Raw genomic sequence first — 27,791 nt, forward strand, 5'->3', positions numbered from 1 at the left:
ATCTGTATCTGGAAAATAACCGAAAAGTTGCTCCTACTGAAAATAATGATGAGATAGAAAAGGAGATATTTTACTCTGCCCTCCAGAGGACATTGGACAAAGCTAGAGATACCATAAAATCGGTGATAATAATGGGGGACTGGAATGCTAGAGTTGGGAATAAGATGAGTTCTGGCCATGGAAGCTTGGGTAGGTATGGGACAGAGAGAAGTCTGAATAGCAATGGGAAGAAAATGCTTGAGTTCTGCATAGATAATGATATGCGAATAGGGAATTATTTCTTCCCTCATAAACAGATCCACCAAATAAGCAGAAATGTACGAAGTACAATAGACTACTACGTGTACACAAAGAATACCCACTATGATGTAATGGATGTGAGGTTATTCCGCAGTGCGGAACTCAACACTGAACATCGTTAATAGGTAATGGAAACCTGGTTCAGATATATACCAGAATCAACAAAAATGTCTTAGAGAATATCTCCAAGCGACGGGAGTATGAGAATAAGTTGAGCGAAAAACGCATACAGAGGGAGCAAAATCACATTGGTATGTGGAACGTGAAAGACAAATGGAAGGTGATGAAAGAGACTATTAACCATATAGCTACAGAGATGTGCGGTATCAGCAGAGTCAAAGGAAATAGGAGACAGACAAGATGGTGGAGCAAAACCAGTAAAGGAAGAGGTTGCAGCCAAGAAGAATGCATGGAAAAGATATATAAAATCCATAGTGATGAAGACAAAGGAACATATATACAAAATAATTCTGGGAAGATTTCCGAGATTACCTTCATAGACACTTCCTTCCTTATGAAATACGACACAGGTTGAGTCTGGAATTTATTCGAAGGCATCAGCGTGCTTATGAGTCTACTTATGATCATCTCGATACTATAATTGCCTTTACAGATATATTGGCAATTGCTAATCATCCATCTGAACTAATTTCTATTGTACAATTTTATGCCTCTCGATCCCATCGCCAATTAATTAACCCCTTTTGCCTGCCTATTGCTATTGCACACTAGTACAACATTGCCCAAGCTGGCGCTCTAAATTCTTACAGTAATACAACCTACTATTACACTGTCCCCCCACCGTTCTTGCCTATTCCTCCACCCCCTTGCCCTCGACATCAAATGTTCAGTTTCCTCCCCAGGGAAAGTAATATTCTAACCGCAGACAACCTCTTACGTGTTTTCGGAGATTTTACAAATAACAAATCTGACAAGAACTTTAATTGTAGGGTGAGTAAAAGTGAACGGGTGGGCATGGTTGGTGGGTCGATAGTGCGAATCGGGGCTATTAATTCTGGGTGATTTGAGGGAGGTGTCGTGTGTCCTCTACATCGTCGAGAATAGACTGGATGGCTTCCCCCGCAAGTGTTACAGCGGGCGGCGTGGAGGGTGTTGGTGGCATGATGCTGAGTGCAATGACCGCAGACTGGATGATTTGCGTTGCACTGGGCCGTTGTATGATTGTTATAGATGAGGCATCTTTCACATCCGATTGACTGTGGAGGTGGAGCACGAGAAGGTTCGACTCTGCGATGGTGGCGATGTATCGATACACCACTGGCAAGCAGTCTGCCCACGTCGGCTGGTGTTGGCAGAAGAATACGCACCATGAATGTTGGACCCGCCGCATTCCGGATGCAAAAGGCCTTCCGAGCTGACACTCTCCACATTGAGCTCGGCAAGAATCGTCTCTTCTGAGAGTGAAGGATCCACACCAAGTATGACAGAGTTTAGTAGATTATAACGTGGTGGTGGAGGTGGTGGTTGAGTGGCTGGTGGTGAGAGGGGTTGAAGAGGGATACCTGATCCGAACGGAGTTGCTCGGATTGTGGTGGCGAGTTGGTTTGCTGCTGTTTCCCCGTTGATTTGAATAATGATTTATTTTGAAGTCATCCTGATATCAGCGATGTCCTCTCGGCGCATGTTGTAGCGAAAAAGGGTGGAGAAGATGGCTTGAGGTGTGTGAAATTCTGGGGAAGGTTTAAGGAGGAGAAATGCATGTGTGCCGGAGGGGGTTTGCTGGAGAAATTGGAGATGGTTTATTGGTCGTCTAGTGCCAGAAGTGGAGAAATATTCGAGCCGAGAGGAGATGGAGATGTCCATTGGAAGAAGATCACCCGTATTAGCTTTTGTTGCGAGTGACTCAATTTTTATATCTGCTGTGAAACTTCTTCTTCTTCTTCTGTTTACCCTCCAGGGCTGGTTCTTTCCTCGGACTCAGCGAGGGATCCCACTTCGACGGCCTCAAGGGCAGTGTCCTGAAACTTCAGACTCTGGGTCGGAGGATACAACGGTGGAGCGTGACCAGTACCTCGCCCAGACGGCCTCACCTGCTATACTGGACAGGGGCTTTCCGGGGGGATGGGAAGATTGGAAAAGATAGACAAGGAAGAGGGAAGGAAGCGGCCGTGGCCTTAAGTTAGGTACCATCCCGGTATTTATCTGGAGGAGGAGTGGGAAACAACGGAAAACCACTTCCAGGATGGCTGAGGTGGGAATCGAACCCACCTCTACTCAGTTGACCTCCTGAGGCTGAGTGGACCCTGTTCCAGCCCTCGTACCACTTTTCAAATTTCGTGGCAGAGCCGGGAATCGAACCCGGGCCTCCGGGGATGGCAACTCATCGCACTAACCACTACACCACAGAGGCGGACCTGCTGTGATACAATTTTTTTATATGACGCAATCTTGGTCGTCAGTTACTAGAGAATGGACTTAAGAGCATTTAGGGTCAAATTAGAAGCACATTTTAAACCAAACCAAACCCCACGGCACTTAACGCCCCTGAACGGGTTTGAGCCTGCCCAGCGACCGCTGCTCAGCCCGAAGGCCTGCAGATTTCGATGGGCCATGTGGTCAGCACGACGCATCCTCTCGGCCGTTGGGCTTTCAAGACCGGAGCCGCCATCTCACCGTCAGATAGCTCCTCAATTCTAATCACGTAGGCTGAATGGACCTCAAAGAGAGAAAAATCCCTGACCTGGCCGGGAATCGAACTCAAGGCCTCCGGGCGTCGAGGCCTGCTAAAAGCACATTTTACTTCATCAAATGTTAGTTAACATGTTGGCAATGGATCAGGTTAGGTTGGAGATTAGGTAATAAAATTTAAGGGTTCATTTGATGATTATCTGGCACCCTGTTGGCGATTTTAATCATTGGATATCCTTACTAGAGATGAGGTTTGGAAGTCGAATGCACGAGAAACGGAACTTTCACACACAGACAACTTAACCTACGATTAACTTGAAACCTTACTTAGTCTTTAGGTTCGCATTTCCTTACTTTTTAAGAATATACAATAAATAAACTTCAGCAATATGAAGCCAGTAACTGAGCCAAACCAATCAGAAGACGACATCTCTGTCGCGGTGTAATAATTTACGAAACAATTTCTTGTTGAAGTAACAATGTACATCAGATACGATCTACTGTTAGACTGCCCCATTGTTGTGTAACAATCCATCTTCGCTGTAAATGACAACATTTAACAACAGATTATTATTTTGGACAATAAATCTTTTTTTTTTGCTAGGGGCTTTACGTCGCACCGACACAGATAGGTCTTATGGCGACAATGGGATAGGAAAGGCCTAGGAGTTGGAAGGAAGCGGCCGTGGCCTTAATTAAGACACAGCACCAGTATTTGTCTGGTGTGAAAATGGGAAAACACTGAAAACCATCTTCAGGGCTGCCGACAGTGGGATCCCTGAAGATGGTTTTCCGTGGTTTCCCATTTTCACACCAGGAAATCTTCCTATACGTATCAATGGAAACTTGTCATTCGATTCGTTTTGTAGATTGCCATCCCACCATCGTGAGTGAAGATGCATCCAGTCATCCAGATGAACTATTAGCCCCTTCGAGGTGAGTATCATGTACCATACCCCTGAGCTAAGCCACCATGAAATAAAAATAGTCCTCGTACTGGTGCAGTAAGTTTATAGGTGAAAAAGTAAGTGCTTTTTTGAACTCCTCTCCTGGCCATCAGTCAGTACAACACCTTTCCACTAAGTCAAGTAAAGAAGTAAATGTTAGGACAGGTCTAGCCATGCACTTGCCAGCCACAGGACCAGTTGAATAAATCTTAGGGAGGAATTAATTCGTGCGACATATCCATTCGATTGTAAGCCTGGTGTCAGACATAATTACACTTTATCCTCCTTTATGAGTTTAATGTTTCACCTCCGTTCTCACTGAGAACTAAGATGTGTAATGATATCAAACGTGGATTCATTATAAAGTTCCTCTTTATCAGAATAATTATTATACACTTCACCAGTCAATAAGAGGAAATGAGCTTCCGAAGTCAATTATCTCCTCTCGGGTGCAATATTATCTCGACTCCACATCAGAGTGAGTGACGGGGATGGCTCTAGACATGTTCAGACTTACTACTGAAGGTAAATAGATGGATAGGTTTAAAAAAGACAATTAAAAAAGCCGCAGAGTTCATGCTCGCTTGATTCATCAAGGTTTAAGAAGTGCGCCTCTTACTGGGAGGATTTGAGTTCACTTCCCGTCCAGGTCAGTAATTATTATCTGTCCGTCTCCTTGGCTGAATGGTCAGCGTACTGGCCTTAGCTTTAAGGGTCACGGGTTCGATTCCCGCCCCGGCCGAGATTTTTACCACTTTGGTTCATTCCTGTAGCTCGGCGACTGAAGGTTTGTGATAGTCTATATACACATATTCATTTACATACAACATATTACACTAATAACCACTACAGAAACACGTAATACTGAATACATCCCTCTACATAGCGTTGGCGTCAGGAAGGGCGCCCTGTCGTAAAACTAGGCTCAATCCATATTAGTTCCAACCCTCGATAACTGTTAGAAAGGCTACGAAAGCGAAAGAAATGAGTGCTGGTTCGAGGTCCACTCAACCTAAGTGAGGGCAACTGAGAAGCTAGGTAGACCACGGTCCATCAGAGCTGTAACACCAAGGGAACCAGGTTCTATTCTCCATCAAAAATTTAACACATTTAGAAAATCGCCCATCATTTCAGGAGAGGCATGCAGACTTACGAATCTCTCAGCCCACAACAAAAGTGACTACCAGGTACGTATATCCAGGATTCCGTCAGCATTCAATACAGTGACGGCTTCTGGCTATTCGCATACTCGCATATGCACACCCGAATCGGTTAGCAGGAATGACATTTATTTTCAAGTAAAAAATAAAGAAAACACAAGTTTCCGATCATTTTTTAAAATGTTTTTAATTTGCGTGCGCTCTCTCCACAGCTATTGACACCTCTCACGAGCATTTTATTTCCTGGCAGGATGACGGTATCGGGATCACGCGAGAGGTCTTGTGAGTTCGTGGAACCAAAACTGCTAGATTTAGAGCAGTCTTGTAAAGGACATTTGGAGTTAAGACTATGAATTGCGATAGATTCTCTTTTGCAAGTTACTGTGTGTTGTGTAGGAAACCTTGACAGAGTCCGAAGAACTTTCACCACCATTGGCTAACGTCAGGGTGCAGCACTTCCTGGAGATCCTAATTACTCATACAACCCCAGTAAGGTGCGTTAATCGAGACCTGAGAGCCCACCGCCACTGGTTTTATCTAAAACTTGTACATAACAAAAGTTACAGGAAAGTTCACTCCCGATCATTTACTGTCTCATTAATTTTAATCGTATGAGATCAGTGGCGGTGGGCTCTCAGGAGCACAGGAGCACGGGAACACCCAGTTTTAATACATATTTACGCATTCATGGATAATTTAAAACTTTCTTTCGACCTGATTTCAACAATCGATCGAAAGCATTCGACTTATATCGAAGCTCCGTTACACTGACAGTTGTTCGTTTTGACTGACAGTGCAGCGAGCACACTGGATAATGCGCTATTGTGCTGAAGACTATACACATGCGCAAAGCAGATGACGTCATGGTTTTCTGCACTGATATTCCCATTAGCGAAGAGCACGGCAAGGTACGTGCCTTGTCGTCTAGAGCCGCTCTCAACCCAGTGGCAGTATGACAGTTGACCACAAGGGTCCGCCACCTCCCCTATTACGGTTAGCCACAGCCTCCCAGGAACTACTATTGCATTACATTACCGGCAGATTTCGCTGGTACCCTAATTCTGAATAGGCATTTTCTAGCTCGTTGTGAACAGTTGTTTGTAATCGCGGGAAGAAGTTTGCTTTACCTTGTGACTGGAAAATATTTTCAAGTGAAATTAATATAAGTGTTCTGTTCTGCTTCTGTGTTTGTATGGTTTGTGACCATGGTATTCTTTGTGTAAGAGGAAATGAATTCGGTTCAGGTAATTTTAACCAGTGAAATATTAACCTATCAGGATAAGTTAGAATTTAAAAGGCTTGGACCGAACAGACCAAATTTGATTATCGAAAAATATACAAAAACTGACAAACGCGAGTATAGGCGTAAGTTTAAGAGAGAGGTGTACGAAACACGCAAGTGTCTCTGTGGATATAGATCTAGGAACGCGCTTTTTTCTTTGCCCTGTTTATTGTTCAACAAAGAAAGAAGTGAATGGAATTCAGCTGGGTGCACAGACCTTGCTCATTTGAGTGCAAAAATAAATAAACATGAAAATTCTCATGCACACAAAAACGCGAGTATTGAATTCCCTACGGTAGTATTGTCTATAATTTCCAAGACGAGAATAATTAACATATAGCTGCCTCTGTGGATCAGCGGTAGAGTGTCGGCCTCCGGATCCCAAGATAGCGGGTTCAAACCCGGCAGAGGTAGTAGGATTTTTGAAGGGCGGAAAAAAGTCCATTCGACACTCCATGTCGTACGATGTCGGCATGTAAAAGATCTCTGGTGACACATTTGATGTTTACCCGACAAAATTCATTAAATCTCAGCCATAGACGCCCAAGAGAGTTTCGGTTTACTCGGTCTGCCACCTAGTGGGGGCCTAGAATAAAACGGAACGTCGAAATTGACGAGCAGACAGCCAGATGGCGTCAAATTGAAATGTCTGCACACGGTAGCTGAGGCCATACGATTATTATTATTATTATTATTATTATTATTATTATTATTATTATTAACATATGACACAGTAGAACTCTGCCGGCCCCGTGGTGTAAAAGTAGCATGCCTGCCTCTTACCTGTAGGCCCCGGGTTCGATTCCCGGCCAGGTCAGGGATTTTAACCTGGATCTGAGGGCTGGTTAGAGGTCCACTACAATTGAGGAGCTATCTGACGGTGACATGGCGGTCAAAAGCCAAGAATAACGGCCCAGACGATTCGTCGTGCTAATCGCACGACACTTCGTAATCTGCAGACCAGCGGGCTGAGCAGCACTCGCTTGGTAGGCCATGGGGTTTTGTTTGGTTCTACACTAACACCCAGGTGAAGTTCGTGCTATTTAAAAACCAAGAATAGTGCTCGCATCCTTCAATATTCGCAGTGTAATAAAGTTATTGTGCATTTTACTTTAGTTCTACACTAACAAATTAGTCTCGTATAAAATTTATCCACGGTTATAGGGGTTCTACCAAATTATTTGTGAAGAAGGAACCGTACAAGGAACTGTTAGGGAAATTATTTTTGTACCTATGTTACTTTTTTGCTGATTTGAGACATGAACAAAAATGTTGTGAACACCCTAAAAATCTTGTCACGAGCCGCCATTGTATGAGATATTATAATTGATATATTCTCGAATTCAAACGTTTATTCATCTCTTAAAGGACGTCCCCCTGTGGGTGGGGGCGGTAGAATAACACCCACGGTATCCCCTGCCTGTCGTAAGAGGCGATTAAAAGGGGCCCAGGGGCTCTGAACTTTGGAGCGTGGGTTGGCGATCACGGGGCCCTCAGCTGAGTCCTGGCATTGCTTCCACTTACTTGTGCCAGGCTCCTCACTTTCATCTATCCTATCCGACCTCCCTTGGTCAACTCTTGTTCTTTTCCGACCCCGACGCTATTAGGTCTGCGAGGGCTAGGGAGTCTTTCATTTTCATGCCCTTCGCGGCCCTTGTCTTCCTTTGGCCGATACCTTCATTTTTCGAAGTGTCGGGCCCCTTCCTTTTTTCCCTCTGATTAATGTTATATAGAGGATGGTTGCCTAGTTGTACTTCCTCTTAAAACAATAATCACCACCACCACCACCACTCTTAAAGGACGTGGTTATAAGTGCCACCTAGCATCAAAGCTGAGTTTTCCCATACATTATATTGATAACAATAACAGTCCGACTCCGTGGCTGAATGGTTAGTGCACTGCCCTTCGGTTCAGAGTGTCCCGGGTTCGATCCCCGACCGGCTAGGTTATTTTAATAGCTCTGGCTTGGGGATTGGGTGCTTGTGTTTGTCCTGACACTCCCTTCTTCATATTCAGCAATATACCGCACTACAAATCACCACAGAAACACACAATAGTGATTACATCCCTCCATATTGGATTGGCGTCAGAGAGGGCATCCGGCCGTTAAACAGGACAAAATCCACATGTGTGACGCAGTTCCCACCCACAAGCCCAAAGTTGTAGGAAGAACGGTAGAAAAAGAAGAAGATACAGCAGAATGATAACAACAATAGTCCGACTCCGTGGCTGAATGGTCAGTGTACTGCACTTCGGTTCAGAATATCTCGGGTTCGATTCCCGATCATAACAATTTATTAGCAAAACCGATAGTAGCAAATATAATTTTTAAAATACAGCGGATATCTACCAGTACTAACCGAAGCACGGCACAGAATTAGTCGGACATCACGGGGATCGAATCGCGGGTGATCGGTAATTGAGTCCTGAATACATATTCTACAGGACCAGAATAACTGCTTGTTTTCACCGAGCTACAAGTAATATTTTCTAAAACTATAGACCTATTGTATAGTAATAGTGATATTTATTTCCTCACTGCGGGGTTCAAACCGTAGCCGTCATTAAAGGAGCACTATACACAACAACCCGGGGACCATGGCAGTTGGTTTTTTCACCACTAAAGAATAGCAGGTTTTCGTTATTATTTCTATTAGTGCCACGAGTAAAGTGGTACAGTATATTATGTTAACTTATATCATATTAACATAAATATGGAGCTAGGTAATACAATTTTGTCTACCTATCGGTTAACTTATTTTTTTGCTAGTGGTTTTGCGTCGCACCGACACAGATAGATCTTATGGCGACGATGGGATAGGAAAGGCTTAGGAGTTGGAAGGAAGCTGCCGTGGCCTTAATTAAGGTATAGCCCCAGCATTTGCCTAGTGTGAAAATGGGAAACCACGGAAAACCATCTTCATGGCTACCGACAGTGTGATTCAAACCCACTATCTCCCAGATGCAAGCTCACAGCCGCACGCCTCTAACCGCACGGATAACTCGCCGGTCATCGGTTAACTAATCGTATTGCTTTCTATCTTCTGCGTGTGTTAAGATTATATACATACCGATAAGTCATATAAGAATACGTTTCTATGTGTAGTTTGATGATACTGCGTTGTATATTCTGATATGTAAAACCATGTAACCTGGAATGTCGTAATGCTATTTTTTTCATTTAAATGTAGGCTAACTTTACAGTCATCACACTTATTATTCAAGACAATGATTGTACTATTTTATACCACATGTATTATAATATAAATGTTATTATAGGGCCAGCCACCTACACAGAATTTCTAACCTCTTCAATAATTGTGACTTGTAGGCCTATACCACGTATAAATCTAAACTTTGAAGTCTTACATCAGGTGGTCAGACTGAATATAACAAATACTGATAGGCCTATATACACACAGCATAAGAAAAATTAGTAACACCTTAAAACATTTAACTAGTCTATTCTTTATTGAAAATAATAATATCATTATCCTTCATCTATCAGCTGATTGAGTACTTGGCTAAAACATGGCGGCTCTACTGAACTTCGCCCTTACTGTACATATATAGAGTCACTGTACGGAGCAGGTGTTACTTGCTCCGCTCGGGACGGCTGGCTGCCGCATGAGAAGAGAGCTGCGGACAGGCGGGTTGCATACCGTAGCGATACTCGCAGTAACCCCACGGAGATAATGCTACCAATATGAGCAACAACAACAACAACAACAACAACAACAACAACAACAACAACAATTATTCTGAATTATTCTGTTTCTCATAGCAAGAACATTTTAGTGTCAGATTAACATTATTATTATTATTATTATTATTATTATTATTATTATTATTATTATTATTATTATTATTAATGAAGCATGGCTCTTGCGAAACGAGCAAGGCACATATTATAGAGTATAACGGGGTAAAAAATTATTCATCGACATAGGAAAAACACAGCAGTGAACAATATGCCTTGAATAAATAAATTTTCACGATTAAGTAACTAACGTTTTGGGAAACGCGCATTTATTGAAAGAACATATAGGCTTGAACGTCGTGTGATGTGAGAATAACGTGGACCTCCGTTGGCTTTCAATACGTATTACATCATGCACTTCCCCTCCATGCTCGCTCAGTTGCTTTCGTTCCTCAACAGCGAGGAGCAAACTAGCTCCGAAGTTGTTTCACTGAGTTCACGCGACCTGGTCTGCGGTAAACAGTGAAATGAAACGGCGGATGGCTTTTAGTGCCCGGAGTGTTCGAGGACAAGTTCGGCTCGCCAGGTGCAGGTCTTTTGATTTGACTTCCGTAGGCGACCTGGGCGTCGTGATGAAGATGAAATGATAATGAAGACGACTCATACACCCAGTCCTCGTGCCAGCGAAATTAACCAATGATGGTTAAAATCTCCGACCCTACCGGGAAGGGAATCGAATCTGGGACCCCTGTGGCCAAAGGCCAGCAGGCTAACCATTTAGCCATGGAGCCGGACGCGGTAAACAGTTAGGTGGAGATATCGAAGTGCCAACGGCTGAAGGGTAGGTCTGCTACCCATTTATGTGCGGATTTGTGTATGCGAGAGACAGAGAGAGGGAGAGAGAGAGAGAGAGAGAGAGAGAGAGAGAGAGAGAGAGAGAGAGAGAGAGAGAGAGAGCGTGAGTATGAAAGAAGGAAATGTTGCACACCCATTTGAATAAACCACGAGCGATCATTGGTTCAGTAGAAATCAGTGCCAGATTGGCAAAGAGGTGATCGCTCTCAAGCACATAGTACCCAGAGAAGTTACCATTTTATACTTTTTCCACTCCTTCCTCTACATGAGGAAGCAAAACCAGACTTGCAGTTTTACGTGACTGATAACAGTGTTATCATTGCTAAGGGATCTCCAGTTTTACTTGGAATCCGATTGACTGGGATGTGACTTTTCTGTTTAAAAAGTCGAACGTGGCTGTGTCAGGTTTACGGCCGCAAGTATTCACGTAAAATACGTACCACATGACAGCTATTGTAAAAATAAAGTACCTAGTCAATGTGGCTTTTAAATGTTATTATAGACCCTTATATTTAACAATTCTTAGTAAGAATGTACGTATATACTGTCCACCTGTTCAATACAATAAAATATTATCACTTAAATGAAATGGTCTGACTAAACATTATACCAAAGAACATGCTTCGACCTGTGTTAAGGTCATCTTCAGCTTGATATACAATAAATAAGACACATAAAAACAGCAGTACACGAGCAAAGACTAATAGGAGATAAAAAATTAACAGTATACAATAAAAACTCAATTTTGTTAAAAATATTTGCCATTCTTCAGTATTTCTGTGATTAAAATTAATGCTGATTTGACTAGAAATAAGTCCAGATCTGAACAAAAATTGTTGGCTGGAGGAGTATAATTGAAATCAGGTGGACTGTGTTCAAAGGAAATGTCGAATATTATCGGTCGTCAACGTCGGAACAGAGTGAAATCAAAGCTCCGTGTTTCTACAATGAAGAAAAATGTTAATCAGTTTTCTCTCTCCCTCTCCTCCAGCCCCGTACGTGATTTCAACGATTTCCTGATATTCTTAAATTCAAACTTTCATTCTTAAAGAAGTCTTGCTCGTGAACAGACGAGATTTTCTTCTGAAGACGCGGAACAAATTTCTCTGTGAAACGCACAGATTTTCACCTTTTCTTTTGACATGGCAAAAGCCCAAAAGCCTGTCTACAGTCTTCGAAGTGTTAGTGCGACGTTTAACCACTAGAGTAGAACGCAGCCGGGAAGGCGGTTTCCTATCTTCGACTGCGCAGAGAGAGACAGAAGTATGAGGTGCGGTGATGCCAATTTGGCATCGATTTCCGTAGCTTGTTTTATCCTCTTTACGCTTCGCAGGCCGATACCACACGCGAGTGCTGTCTTCTTTCTGAGGCGTGGCAACATCGCGTTCCTCACCTTCCCCGCCTCTGAACGCCTGCTGCTTACAAAACACAAATACGCTCTAAATATTATTTCCCTCGCCTGTCGATGCAATACTTGTCTTTTTGCTCTTGCTGGATCCTTCGTATACACGCAAACAATTCCCTAAATTTGTTGACTATGATATTCACAAATAAAAATCGAAACATTCACTCGTGACCTGCACAAACAGGTACCTCTTACTGAAATGATTCTATTGGCTCAGCGGAAAACACGTCATACTACAAAGCGCGCGAATGTTACTGCGCACCCCTCTTCAAACCGCCTTCCCGGCTGTGTTCTACTCTAGCAAAATGACTGGGTTAGATTAGTTATATCTTCCTTTCTGCTTCGCTCAGCTTTTCAGTCTTTGAGAATATTGACGGTACAACTTCTTTGAGATCAGGCTACATATATTTAAACTTAAATGTAGAAAAATCATTGGTTATATAGGATTTAAATGCCGGACATCAATTCGGATCAACCAGATTCCGAGTAATTCTAAGATGACCTAGTTAGTGGCAAAAGAAAAAAATTAAGAAAAGTAAGTCGGGTCAAAACAAGATATACTAACTACATTTCAATATTTAAAAAACCGTGTGGATTGGCCGATCGTATTAATGCGCTATGGCTATGGAGCCAAGCGCTGCGTCCCGGAGACGGGTGGATTCGAACCCACCGTCAGCTGTCCTGAAGAGTTTTTTTCTGTGGATTCTCATACTTTTTTTACAGTTTGCTTTACGTCGCACAGACACAGAGAGACCTTATGGCGACGATGGGATAGGAAATCCCTAGGAGTGGGAAGGAAGCGGCCGTGACCTTAAGGTATCAAAATGGGAAACCACTGAAAACCATTTTCAGAGTTATCGACAGTGGGGTTCAAACCCACTATCTCCCGGATGCAAGTTCACAGCTGCGTGGCCCTAACCACATGGCCAAATCACCCAGTCCCATTTTCACTTCCGACAAATGCCGGGAGAGTTCCTATTCATACGCCTCAGCAGATTATTTGCACTTTCTTACCCAGTTTCATTCACTATCATTCATTTCATCTTTATCAGCTTCTCAACTGATGTTGGCGACGTAAAATCCTGCCATATAATTAACACCTCATCTCATCCTCGACCCCGTATTCTGAAACGGGATTAAGGGTAGCCATATATACATCTAACATTAAATAAATTCATGTTACGCTATCGTAAAAATACCAGTGTTTCGCCTTAATATTACATTGGATTTGTTATTTGGAATACCAAACCTCTCCAAGACAGAAGAGCTCATCACAGCGTGGCTTGCAGTCAATATTTAGAGAAGTCCGCTATTCCAACTGACGAGCCCAATGGCGCACTGGGGCGTATTACTGGTATTTTTATGATTGAGTAACCTGAATGTACATGTATTTAATGTTCTCAGTCGAAAGCAAAAACTACATCTAATATTATTCTGTTCGACTTACGTTCGGTGGTCGTTGCCGGGGATCTCTGCAGCCACCCAGGACGTGTGATCCACCGTCTCGACCACCACCTTGAAGTTGCCCCCTATCATGTAGGCCATATGCAGCGCCACGCTGATCCGACACTGTTCTCCGGCACCCACATACTTGGGGCTCCGTACATGCCATTCCCGCATCTCCGGACTTCCGTGTAAGAGTAGAAAATGACCTGGAACATAACAGCAACATAGTGCATTAAAACATAAGTTTACATAAGTGTCAGTGAGCATCTAATATCATTGCTGTTTCCTATCAAATGTCAGTTATCTGAAGGAAACTATAATATTTTATTGATTGCAAATGTTAAAATCATGAAAGCTCTTTCGGCCTTTCTTATTGGTCAGTGAAAATATGTAATTGTTTAACGTCTTCTGTTGTGTGTGTTCAGTTCTCAACCCGAAGTTGCATCCTCAACAGTTCCACCATTAGCTGTCGTAGATGGCCTAGGCATCACTGAAGAGGCGTACTAGGGAAATAATGAATCATCGTGTTCAGGAATAGATATGTGTGAAATTTAAGTTTGTAAGAAAAGAGCAGGAAAAAAATATGACCAATCACAGAAATCCGAGCCGTAGCGATGAAAAATAATAATGTTCGTAGTTTTAGGAGATGCTAAGGTAGCGGATATATATATATACGTTGCATACCTACGTTGCATACATAACACGACAGACCGTATTGCTTATATATATATATATATTATTCGCAGTAGTTCTTTTACGCGATGTTGGTGAATTAACCGGCTGGCGTATTTGAGCAACTTCGAGCAAAGCCATGATCGAACCCGTCTTCTTGCGCTCAGAGAGCAGTGCACTTGAGCAAAGTTAAGAAGAAGAAAATTCTGTGCTAGCTGGGTTTATGTAAAATATACGAAAATAATGTCATGAGTCTGAGGGTAACTACTATTCAAACAAACCTCACCACCTGGCGAGTTGGCCGTGCGCTTAGGAGCGCGCAGCTGTGAGCTTGCATCAGGGAGACAGTGGGTTCGAGCCCCACTGTCGGCAGCTCTGAAGATGGTTTTCCGTGGTTTCCCATTTTCACACTGGGCAAATGTTGGGGCTGTACCTTAATTAAGGCCACGGCCGCTTCCTTCCTATTCCCAAGCCTTTCCTATCCAATCGTCGCCAGCTTTGATATCAAGGGTTCTGAAATCGACATATAATAGGACGTCTGTTAAGGAAAAAGGTGTAAAAAGGAACTGCTTACCTACGTTGCATACATAACACGACAGACCGTATTGCTAAATTCTTACGTAGGCACCATGTAAGAACTGTTTTTGGAACATCAATTAAGATTAGGCAACTCCTGCGACCAACTAAGGATAGTTTGCCTAAATTGCAACAACCTTGTATCTACAGAGTTCCCTGTACTTGTGGCAAGGTTTATATTGGGCAGACTTCGAGAACGGTGTGTACTCGCATCAAAGAACATACCGGATGTATCAGACTCAACCAACCTGATAAATCAGCTGTTGCTGATCATGCCAAGAAGTGGATGTTCTCGCCCGTATAAAGCAATATCGCCCAAGAATTATCAGGGAGGCGGTTGAAATACGTAAACACCCAGATAATTTCCACCGCGATACAGGTTACAACCTCAGTGAATCATGGCTACGTATTATCAGAACCATTAGAGAGTAATGCTTTACTGTTGCCATTCGTTGTCTCTAGCATGGGGCTAAAATGGCGTCCCTTTTACATCTTAGGGCACCATTTCAAGTTCCTTGTTGCTTTCTCCTAGCAACCTTTCATACGTCGTTTCATTTCTCTGTTGTCTCCTGATGAAGAAAGGCAGGGTTTCTTTCGAAACGCGTAGAGTGTGTTTACAATTAATTACACGGCATAAGCCCAAAATATACCTAATGAATAGTTACACAGGACGGGAAAATCTAAATGATAATATTAGATTTAGTTTATTTTTATGTTTTAAGAGTGGCGCTTGCTTGTGGTCCGGTTTTCCGCCCATGTGAGCGTCCAAATTGTAGACTTCGTTTATTTTTATTTTGCGTACACATGGTAGATTTAGTTCATACTTTTTTTTTCTCTTCGTAACGGGAACATGTATTTGGGCTGAAAGCCTGACATGTTCTACAATGAACTTATAAAATTAAAAAGTTATTTCGGATGTGATACAAATGGGAGTCATTTTACTATACACGTTCTATAACAGTGGGCATGTGTAAATTCGCCACAAAGATGCAGTAAATCAAGTAAAATGACTGATTAATTTATACACGAACGGACATTCCACTTTGCCATAAAGTTTCTGTATGTGCCTTGAGCGATTCATTAGCTCTTAATTTCAACTATGTCCAACGAATACGTGTATAGCATGCAGGCGGCTATTTGGAAACTCCTGCGCATACGGGCTGCAAGCTTCGTCTGCATTCCGACCGGATTCTTCATAAATTAAAATTAACCCTGTGTATTCGAATCAAGGTCCCTTTGGCCCAAAGGTAAAAAATGAAATTAATATCATCCGATTAACTGATTTTCTTTAGCTGTCATTTATTGTGAACTGACTTATCTGACTGGTCATTTAGTATTAAGGATGGCTAATTATATAGCCCGAGTATATGTTTGATAGGACACATCTTAAGACACCCAGGACTTGTTCAGTTGGTTTTTGAAGGAAGTGTAGGGGGTAAGAACGGTAGGTGTAGACCAAGATATGAATATGACAAGCAGATTAGAGCAGATGTAGGATGCAGTAGTTACGTAGAAATGAAAAGGTTAGCACAGGATAGGGTGGCATGGAGAGCTGCATCAACCCAGTCTATGGACTGATGACTCAAACAACAACAACATATGTTTGAATACATACGGTTATTTTAAAATTTTCGTGCAGCAAGTCACTTTTGCCCTAATTGTTCTGTCTACTGCAATGGTGTCCGACTCGTTGGCTGAACGGTCAGCGTACTGGCCTTCGGTTCAGAGGGTCCCGGGTTCGATTCCCGGCCGAGTCGGGGATTTTAACCTTAATTGGTTAATTCCAATGGCACGGGGGCTGGGTGTATGTGTTGTCTTCATCATTTCATCCTCATTACGACGCGCAGGTCGCCTACGGGTGTCAAATAGAAAGACCTGCACCTGGCGAGCCGAACCCATCCTGGGATATCCCGGCACTAAAAGCCATACGACATTTCATTTCATTACCGCAATGGTACCGTTACGTCGAGCGTAATATCCTCTATTCAATGATACACAAATCATAGGTCAGAATTTACATTATGAAGTGGACATAAATAAAGAAATGTTCACATTTCCAACCCCGCAAAACTTTGTTCCAAAGGGACGAGGGTAACCGTTGTTATACCATCCTCTCGAGCTCAAGGAGAGATTTCTATTGAAACTTCACATGAGTGGTCGGAATTTATATTTAGACTGTCAAATCGAAGTTTCCAAAATGTTGTTGCAAATTTTTTAACGTTCATAGTTACTTAATAAAAATACTATTCTTGCCTTTGGTGTTCCGTCACCAGACATGCCAGCCGTCAAGGTGGTTGTCCGTAGTGGCATAGTTTTCTGCAGACAAGAGAAGTTAGTGTTCAACCAAATAACATGTGAAAAAACATTCAGACCTTATAACACTATTACTGTCACTTTCCGTCGTAAAAAACGAGAGCGTCTTATACTGACCTTCGATGCATCCACATTCATGTTTTTTTTAATTTCCCATGTTTAATTGAAAAATCAGATTTGTATATTCCACGGAACGTGTCTTTCGTCGAAATTTTCGATGGTCCTGTTGCCGTTAACACTGAATAGCTGCAGATCGTCTTTCTCCACGATTTCTCGGCTCTTCACTGTTCTTACGTTTACATTATTTCTTATTATCTTAATTTACGTTATCCTTAACGTTTTTCTTTCTTTCTTTCTTTCTTAATCCGTTTACCCTTCAGGTTTGGTTTTCCCCCTTGGACTCAGCGAGGGATCCCACCTCTACTGCCTCAAGGGCAGTGTCCTTGAGCGTGAGAATTTTGGTCGAGGGGATAACACTGGGAAGGAGGACCAGTGCCTCGCCTGCTATGCTGAACAGGGGTCTTGTGGGGGATGGCAAGATCGGAAGGGATAGACAAGGAAGAGGGAAGGATGCGGACTTGGCCTTCACTTAGGTACTATCCCGGCATTTGGCTGAAGAAGTGGGAAACCACGGAAAACCATTCAAGGATGGCTGAGGTGGGAATCGAACCCAACTCTATTCAGTTGACCTCCAGAGGCTGAGTAGGCTCCGTTCCAGCCCTCGTACCACTTTTCAAATTTCATGGCAGAGCCGTGATCGAACCCGGGCCTCTGGGGGTGGCAACTAATCACACTAACCAGTACACCACAGAGGCGGACTACTCTTATCTTCACCGAAATAAATGCGTGTACTACACGCCATTAATTTGCAGCAAAAGCATGGAACGGAATTAATCATCAGCGCAGGCAACTCATTCCTACATCACACATAAACAGAAACCGAGCAGATATGCTGGGAATTTAAAAGATGTTATACTGGCTGTTAAAGGTGCAGATGTCGCTATTCCGTCATTTTCTTTTTCATGAACTAATTTATAAAACCGAGTCTCCACCGAGCTCGATAGCTGCAGTCGCTTAAGTGCGGCTGGTTTCCAGTATTCGGGAGATAGTAGGTTCGAACCCCACTGTCGGCCGCCCTGAAGATGGTTTTCCGTGGTTTCCCATTTTCACACCAGGCAAATGCTGGGGCTGTACCTCAATTAAGGTCACGGCCGCTTCCCTCCCACTCCTAGTCCTTCCCTGTCCCATCGTCGCCATAAGACCTATCTGTGTCGGTGCGACGTAAAGCGACTAGCAAAAAAACAAAACAAAAAAAAACAAGAGTCTCCAACTTTTCATGTTTGCGGAAGAAATGGAGAATTTATAAAGATCATTTCGATTTTGTGAAATCTGTAATAATTAGTACCACTCCCGTTTTGTCTTTGTCTTTATATGAGAATAAATAGTAGAAACTACGGCAAATCTGTAGTACTTCGCAACTCTGAGTGACTAACATTTGTTAGCCTGTTTACTTGCAAACAAAAGCAGAACAGAATCTTCTAATTCGGTCGAAATGATCACTCGCTACGGTGCTCCGAAGTGTACTGAATGCGCATTATGGAGTACAGTACTGAAAGCACTAGGGCTCCGCGGGGAGAGGTTGGATCATCGCGCTAAACTTTTATTGAACGATTTAGCTGAGACCATGAAGTATCTAGGTAGTGATACCAGAATATTAAACGTATCTCTTATAATTTGTTAAAATCAACCTCTGATATACAGGCTGATTTTCGTAACGTCAACTTTCCGTACATACATGCCTCCGGATTAAAACGTATTCACTAAAAAAGGATAAATTTATTTGAGTGACTGCACAGCTCAGTATGATCTATCTCTGTTGAAATGAGTAACTAATTTCATTCTAAAGTTTTCGGTCAATATCTGCACTGTTTGAGTTTCACTTTCTTTATTTCTTTCTTTCTTAACTGAGCGAGTTGGCCGTGCGGATAGAGGCATGCGGCTGTGAGCTTGCATCCGGGAGATAGTGGGGTCCTGAAGAAGGTTTTCCGTGGTTTCCCATTTTCACACCAGGCAAATGCCGGAGCTGTACCTTAATTAAGGCCACGGCCACTTCCTTCCAATTCCTAGGCCTATCCTCTCCCATCGTCGCCGTAAGACCTATCTGTGTCGGTGCGAAGTAAAGCAAAATAGCAACAACAACAACAACAACAACAACAACAACAACAACAACAGGAATTGTGAAAGCTACCGAAGCCTGTCGCACTCCTCGGGGTCAATGATTAATGAATGACAGATGGAATGAAATGATATTGGAGAGTGTTGCTGGAATAAAAGATGACAGGGAAAACCACAGTACCCGGAGAAGAAGCTCTCCCCCTCCGCTTTGTCAAGCACAATTCTCACATGGAGTACCCGGGATTTGAACCACGGAATCCAGCGGTGAGAAACAAGTGCGCTGCCACCTGAGCCACGGATCTCCTTTTCTATCATACAATAGTGAATTTATTTATTTCAAAATTAAATATTTAAATGATTTTGACATGTCGCCACGTAAATCATCCGCGTTTGACTTATGCAGCGGCGTTTTCTTGTTTTGTTGTGTTTGCTAAGAAAGATAATAATAATAATAATAATAATAATAATAATAATAATAATAATAATAATAATAATAATAATAATGCTATTTGCTTTACGTCCCACCATCTACTTTTACGGTCTTCGGAGACGCCGAGGTGCCGAAATTTAGTCCCGCAGGAGTTCTTTTACGTACCAGTAAATCTACCGACACGAGGCTGTCGTATTTGAGCACCTTCAAATACCACCGGACTGAGCCAGGATCGAACCTTCCAAGTTGGAGTTAGAAGGCCAGCGCCTTAACCGTCTGAGCCACTCAGCCGCTTCGAAAGATAGGAGTCATGTGGTAATAAAACATCAAAATTAACGTTATTTGCTAACAGTGAACCGTCCACTAAGCTACCAGCGACGTACGCATGGTCCTCCGGTTCTGGTCTAAGAAGGTAATAAAAACTTTATGATTTGCTGTGATTTTATGTGGTGGAAATGGATTAACCTAGACAACAGTCAAGATGGTAATGGCGGTAGATTACCTGAGCTGGAAATACAGAGTCGCCATAATTGGTGTGGGTGGGTACGGAGCCATAGTGTTGCAATCAGATGGAGAAACAACAGGCCTACAATAAAAAATAGGCCTACAAGTTTGAAGTTCACTGCTTCACAATTACTCGCACTATCCGTGTTTAGATTAGTCTGAAGCAGATTTTTAACCAATCAGAGTCCATTTCTAACATTTTTTTAAAGTGCAGAAAGTACTTACTGTACCGTAAAGAAGTCAATTAAGTCATAGTTCTTTCTTTCTTAACCCGTTTACCCTTCAGAGTTGATATTTCCCCTCGACTCAGAGAGGGATCCAACCTCTACCACCTGAAGGGCAGTGTCCTGGCACGGGAGACGTTTGCTCGGAGGGATACAACTGGGATGGAGGGCCAGTACCTCGCCCAGGCGGCCTAACTTGCTATGCTGAACAGAGAACTTATAGGGAGGGGTAGGAAGATTGGAAAGGGTAGACAAGGAAGAGTGAAGGAAGAGGCCGTGGCCTTAAGTTAGGTAACATCCCGGCATTTGCCTGGAGGAGAAGTGGGAAACCACGGAAAACCTCTCTAATCAATTGACCTCCCGAGGCTGAGTGGACCCCGTTCCAGCCCTCGTACCACTTTTTGAATTTTGTGGCAGAGTCGGGAATCGAACCCGGGCCACCAGGGGTGATGGGGACTGATGGTCTGCGACGGGAGAACCGCCTCCTGCAGGTGGTAGTTGACACTGATGTGAAGTCTTGTGTATTAGGATGGTGTTGTAACATCGACGATTCCATGTTCACAATTGAGTCAGATGTTTTATGTGTAGAATGCTTCTTCTCTAGTCATTGGTGCGATTGGTTGGCCACAGGTTTGATTAATGCATTTCATGTTACCAGCAACTGCGGCACATCATGGCTGGTATGAATAGCAAAGTAAATGAACTGCCCCAATGGCACTACTAGGGCTGGAACAGGGTCCACTCGGCCTCTCAGCCTCGGGAGGTCAACTGTGTACAGGGGAGTTCGATTCCCACATCAGCCATTCTCGAAGTGGTTTTACGTGGTTTCCCACTTCTCCAGGCAAGTGTCGGGATGGTACCTAACTTAAGGCCACGTCTTGCCTCGCTCGCCACGGTGTTCATATGTATCTACTGTACCTAGCGCTTGTGAGTCATAGTGGGCCGTGCATCTTGTGTGTCAGTGACTTTCTTTCCTTGTGCTACTAAATATCCGCCATTGGGGCAGTTCATTTACTTTGCTATTCATACCAGCCATGATGTGCCGCAGTTGCTGGTAACATGAAATGCATTAACCAAACCTGTGGCCAACCAATCGCACCAATGACTAGAGGAGAAGCATTCTACACATAAAACATCTGACTCAATTGTGAACATGGAATCGTCGATGTTACAACACCATCCTAATACGCAAGACTTCACATCAGTGTCAACTACCACCTGCAGGAGGCGGTTCTCCCGTCGCAGACCATCAGTCCCCATCAATGGAGATCACAGGTTCCACGAATACTGCAACACAACTATTACAACAAATTCAGGTAACGATTTAATATCTGATTTCATTAGTGCCTCTGAATTTCAACCGAAACATTTCCGTTGACATGACTGATAATAATAGTGACAATGTTGGCAACATGATAATGGAATCGAGTAGTGTTCTCGAAACGACCAATCGTTCGGACTTGGCAATGAGCAATTCTAACGTAGATTCTTCGAGAACTTCGAAACCGCCACCCCCACGCAGTAAGGATAACCGATATAACAGCTCAGACAATATACCTTTTTATGCTTGTATAGAAGGAGTGGGCCGCACAATTGGTAATTTATACCCTATGACACTCGGAAAAATGATATTTAATGAGGATATAGTACCCAAACCGGAAATCGTAAATATAAACTCTGTAGGGAAAATAGTCTACGCATCGAAACACTATCCGGTACAGTGGCGAATCATTTAGTTGAGTCTTCCTACTTCAAGCAAAATAATCTAGAAGCTTGCATACCTCACCATAACACTCATAGGCAAGGTCTCATAAAAATTGACATTTCTCTCAGCGAAGGGAAACTCGTAAGTGAGATTTACAACGAATTCCCGGTAACACGCGTAAAGCGATTTACAAAATAAACCCCATCTAAGGAAACTAGGCCAATTCCAGTCTGCCTAGTTACATTTCGCTCGTAGCGCTTGCCTGAAGCTGTTTACATCCACGGAACGCGCTGTGCTTATCTCTCATATGTGCTACCTGTTGTCCAATGGCACCGTTGTTTACGTTATAACCATTCTAGCTTCCAGTGCCGCAGTGTTCAACGCTGCAGCCGCTGTACAGGGCCTCACGATGTTTCTGCAAGTTCGGCATCAGTCAGCCCGTGCTGTATATACTGTCAGGGTGCACATCTATCAACAGACAAAGGATGTCCAGAGCACAAGAAATGGGCTGAAATGAAACGACTGACGACACTGAACAACATCACTCAGCCAGCTGCTCAACGTGTATAATAATAAGCCTTATGCAACAATCGCTTCCAGCCCTGTTTGCAACTGGCGAAGTAGGGAGGATTTTCCTCCACTCCCAACTGTAACCCCTCAAATACGAAATGAAAGTGCTGTCACCCCAACTCAGGGAACAGATGTTTCTGATCTTACAATCCCAGTTCAAGCACCGGTTAATGCTTCTAACTTACATGAACTGTTGAATCAAAAAGTCATAAATACACCTCGAAACAATCTTCCTACTCCATCCTACCCTCCAAATCGTTCTATCAGCCAGTCTTCTGCAGTCGTTCGCCAACCGAACTATCACTATTTTTGAACGTACTTATATCCCTCAACATTTACCTGTAACACCCATACAATATAATCCGTACCCTGCGCAGCCACATCGCATAATCCCCCTTCCCCATAGAGCGATCATCTGAATAACTAATCGAACAAATCTTTAACATTATTATGGTCATCATCACCCAACTGCAGTCCCCTACGTCACAAACCTTACATCCGGCTTCTATACGTCAAATGATTACCGGCATTTTTAACAACTCAAATGCACTGTAAGATATTGCATTGGAATGCCCGATCTGTTAATGCAAATGTGAATCGGGAATCTTTACAATACAAACTATACACTCAAGAAATTCAGATCGCCGGCTGCTCTCACTGAAACTTGGTTCCACCCCGGATCAAATGATGTATTTCTGAGGCTACAATACAGTATGTTCCGATCGTGGGGATGGATATGCAGGAGTTTCTTTGCTCATTAAGAATTTTACCTCAAGCTAATATTAACATTGCTCATTCTAATATGGAGAGTTTTCAAGCAATCGCATGTCGCGTCTCTCTTCAACAGTCACAGTAATATCCATCTAGTGTCCTCCAAGAATGACGATTAACAGGAATGACTGGAATTTACTTCTCCAACAACTGGAACCCCCTTACTTGTTCTGCGAAGATTTTAATGCTCACCACCCTCCGTGGGGTTGTGCTTTCAATGACGCTTGTGGGTACGCCATAATGAACATTATTGAAGACGATAATTATTTCCTTTTAAATGATGGCTTGCCAATGTTAGTATCCACCCCAGAACACAGACTTTCCGCTATAGATCTTACTTTATGTTCGGCGTCGATCTCTAATGATTTTCAATGGAAAATTCTACCATATCCATTGGGATATATTCATTGTGAAATAGAAATAACGATGATCAAAACAAGTTCACCGATAACGTACTATCCCACTTCTGAAGAGTAAAATACCGTAATTCCATAGAGGGACAACTTCATACTGTGACAATGTTTGGTGACCCATTAATTCAGTACGACGCATTCATACACATCATTAATTCAGCTGCAGCTTCAGTCATCCTGCAGCGAAGGACAACTGCTTACTCAAAGAGACTTCCAGCACCGTGGTAGACTCCGGAATGCTCCCGACCGATTGCAAAAAGAAGACAAGCACTCCGTGTGTATAAACAATCATCAACGTGGAATTATTTTCTGGCATATCGAAAAATGGACTCAGAAGTGCGATTTCTTAAACGACAAAAACGGAATAGTTGGCGACAATATTGTGAGCAAACAAATAACGATACTCCTTTGTCCAATGCCTGGTGCCTGATTAAAACAAACACAAAGGGAAACCATTTCACCACAAGTCTCTTGGGAACAGGACTGAAGAATTTGCAGACATTATCACCCCTCTCACAGGAAACCTGCAGAGCCTCTGTTCTCTAATCGTGACTCTTCTATATTCTCTCAGAATATTCTGCTGAAACCTTTTACATTTCAAGAATTCATAACAACAGTAAAGTCTTCATCAAACACTGCACCAGGTCGTGATCCGATACATTACTCCATGATATTTCATTTACCACTTGAAGCCGTGAAGATACTTCTACGACTGTTCTCGGATTTTTGGACAAGAAGTGTATTTGCTACGGACAGGCTCATACAGATAATAGTTCCAGTTCTCAAAACGAGTAAAGTTTCGAACGATGCGCCGTCATATAGTCCGATAACGTTATGGTCCTGTGTAGCGGAAACGTTCGAACGGCTTCTGAAACTCCGTATAGAATGGCGAGTGGAACACTTCAATACCTTGCCACCTTCTCAATACGGTTTCCGGAAATCAAAGAGTACTGAGGACAGAGTGTGCGTATTTGCGATGGATATAGAACGGACTTAATGCCATTACACAGTTCCTTATTAATAAACTTTGACTGGTAGTATTTCCTGAAATTTATCTTCGAAGAATTTACACCTTGTTACACTACCGCATCACTTACGTCCGACAAGAAGACAACACTATTTGGACTACGAATTGCAACACGAGGCTTACACCAAGGCACCATTTTAAGTCCACTCCTTACGTATTGTATGCTGCAGACCTGGACCACATCTTCACTCCAAATATTATGATTCTCCAATACGCTGATGACATTTGCATCTATTCTTCATCTCCCAGCTTTGAAATCGCCTCACACTTCTACCCACCAAATCCTCAGTGATAATATTCACAAGAAAACGCAAACGTATATAAAATCCGATATTCGTCTTGGCCCGTACACCTTCCCTGTGTGTACATCGAACTTTTGGGATTATATCTCGACAGCCGATTGACGTGGAATCGCCATTTTATGTGTATATCAACTAAAGTTTATTCAGTGTTAAATATTCTACGGGATCTCACTCGGACCTGGTGGGGAGCCGATCCTACCACTCTATTATTACTGCATAGATCACTAATACGTCCTGTCCTTGATTACGGCGATATGGTCTTCGTAAATGCATCAAAATATGTATTACGAAAACTCGATTTATTACAATATCGGGCCATCCGCGTATGCCTCGGCACCATGAATTATACACCAACTAATACTCTTTTGGTAGAAACTACGGAAATGGGACTCTCACATCATTGACAAATGCATTCCGACATGTTGTTGCTAAGTCGAGCTTCAATTACAACACACCCTCTTCCATCAAGAACCCAGCAACGGGATAGGCTTCTTCGCACCAAACGGATCGCTGAAACCGTATTCTTTTGCTAATTAGAAGCCATCGATATTTTCAGCATCTGTTTCCATTTACACTGCAGACCAACTCTGTACCTGCCTTTTGTCATGCGTATGCATCATCCCTTTCTCCGAAGAAAGTCTTCACTTTGCCGGACTTCGTCATTTCAAGCCCTTCCATAAACAGTATGGTAGATGAATCGGCCAGATTTCATACAAATTTATACCGATGGATTCACGACATCTACTGGAACAGGATACGCCTATTTCTGCCCTCTTACTTCGTCCTCTACCTGAACCAGCAACCATCAAACCAGCAGAAATGATCGCCATACGTTCAGCTGTACAGTATGGGATTACTCAGAATTTTTCTATTCTCGTAGCATTCTTCAGTGACTAGAATATCAACGTCGGTCTATAAAAAACCGCCATATATATTTATGCCATCCTACATATGGTAAAGTGTGCGAGAAACGCTGGAATCACGATACACTTGTTATGGATAGGAATACAACACAATGAACGAGGTGATCGTCTTGAAAAACTGAGTATTACTGAAGGTCAATTTAAAGGAATCCAGCTTCCCTATATGGACTTCCTTCCATCACTACGTCAACGATCAGTCGGAAAGTGGTGGACAAATTCACAAACTCAAAGAGGACGACATTATGCAATCATCCACCCAGACGTTCCCACAAAACCCTGGTTTCAACCTTACCTCCATCATCCGCATGCGTTTGGGACACGGCTGTTACCACATCCATTTATATTGAATCAGTGTGTTGAACTCTACCATGTGTGATTGTGATCCGTCAAGTGTTGCAGATCTGAACCACATATTGGCTTGAAAACACCATTAAGTTGCTCAAACCCGTCTGTATAAAAGGCTACACGAACTTCGAATAGCCCTCCCTACCAGTTTTACAGTGCCACTATTCCCATTTAAGCACGAAGTGTATTTAGTTCTCGTTGAGTATCTCCGCGAAACAACTTTGACCATATGAACGTTTCTGGGTCCATCAGAAAGTGTTGAATGTTTATTTAGTATAAGTGTTTTCTCTTTCATTAGAGACTGTTTTATTGGTTTATCATATGCTTATCTTTTGTATCCCATTCATTGTTTTTCTTGTATATGAGTATGGTGGCTGCATGGTCACAAGACCGAAAGCTAAAAAAAAAAAAAAGCTTAAGGCCACGGCCGCTTCCTTCCCTCTTCCTTGGCTATCCCTTCCAATCTTCGCATCCCCCCCACGAGGGCCCTATTCATCACAGCCGGTGAGGCCACCTGTGCGAGGTATTGGTTCCCCTGTTCAGTTTTATCACCCCGACCCAAAATATCACTCTCCTGGACACTGCCCTAGAGGTGCTAGAAATGGGATCCCTCTCCGAGTCCGAGGGAAAAGCCAATCCTGGAGGGTAACCGGATTAAGAAAGAAAGAAAGAAAGAAAGTAGCAGTAGTAGTATAATACCTTCTGAACAACTTCATTTCATCCAATAATACGCGAATGTTTCTCATCCTAAATTATTGAATTTCTTCTTTGACCCCAAGATAATTAAGTATTTGAGAGCTATAGGTTTGAAACTGAAATTGTATCATGGAGAAGAGGATGTTAACGAGAATGAAAGTTAAACACGTAATTCGCTTTACACCTAAATTTTTGTAAGGAATATACGTGAAAACTGCGTTACATTAGTAAATATTGTTAAGAGTTATTTTGAAAGAATAGGTTGTTAAATTGGATATATAATTTTGGACAGAAAGTTAATATAATATTATTTAGAAGAAAATGCATTGGACACAGTGTGAGGGGGCAAAAACGAATTATGGAGTGTAGACGAATGAGGACGAATTTTAAATCTGGCCGAA

At 42.7% G+C, this 27,791-nt stretch overlaps 1 protein-coding gene across 5 annotated transcripts in view; it reads right to left on the reverse strand.

Annotated features, from left to right (window-relative positions):
* Window positions 1-27,791, reverse strand: part of Alk (Anaplastic lymphoma kinase) — a 730,031-nt gene that overhangs the window by 394,840 nt on the left and 307,400 nt on the right. For all 5 annotated transcript variants that reach the window (XM_067151542.2, XM_067151544.2, XM_067151543.2 and 2 more), the window contains exon 2: window positions 13,746-13,950. In XM_067151542.2, the coding sequence (XP_067007643.2) occupies window positions 13,746-13,950 (205 nt within the window). The remainder of the gene's footprint in view (window positions 1-13,745; window positions 13,951-27,791) is intronic.

Source organism: Anabrus simplex, chromosome 7 (assembly GCF_040414725.1).
Source record: "Anabrus simplex isolate iqAnaSimp1 chromosome 7, ASM4041472v1, whole genome shotgun sequence".
Taxonomy (NCBI): Eukaryota; Metazoa; Arthropoda; class Insecta; order Orthoptera; family Tettigoniidae; genus Anabrus; species Anabrus simplex.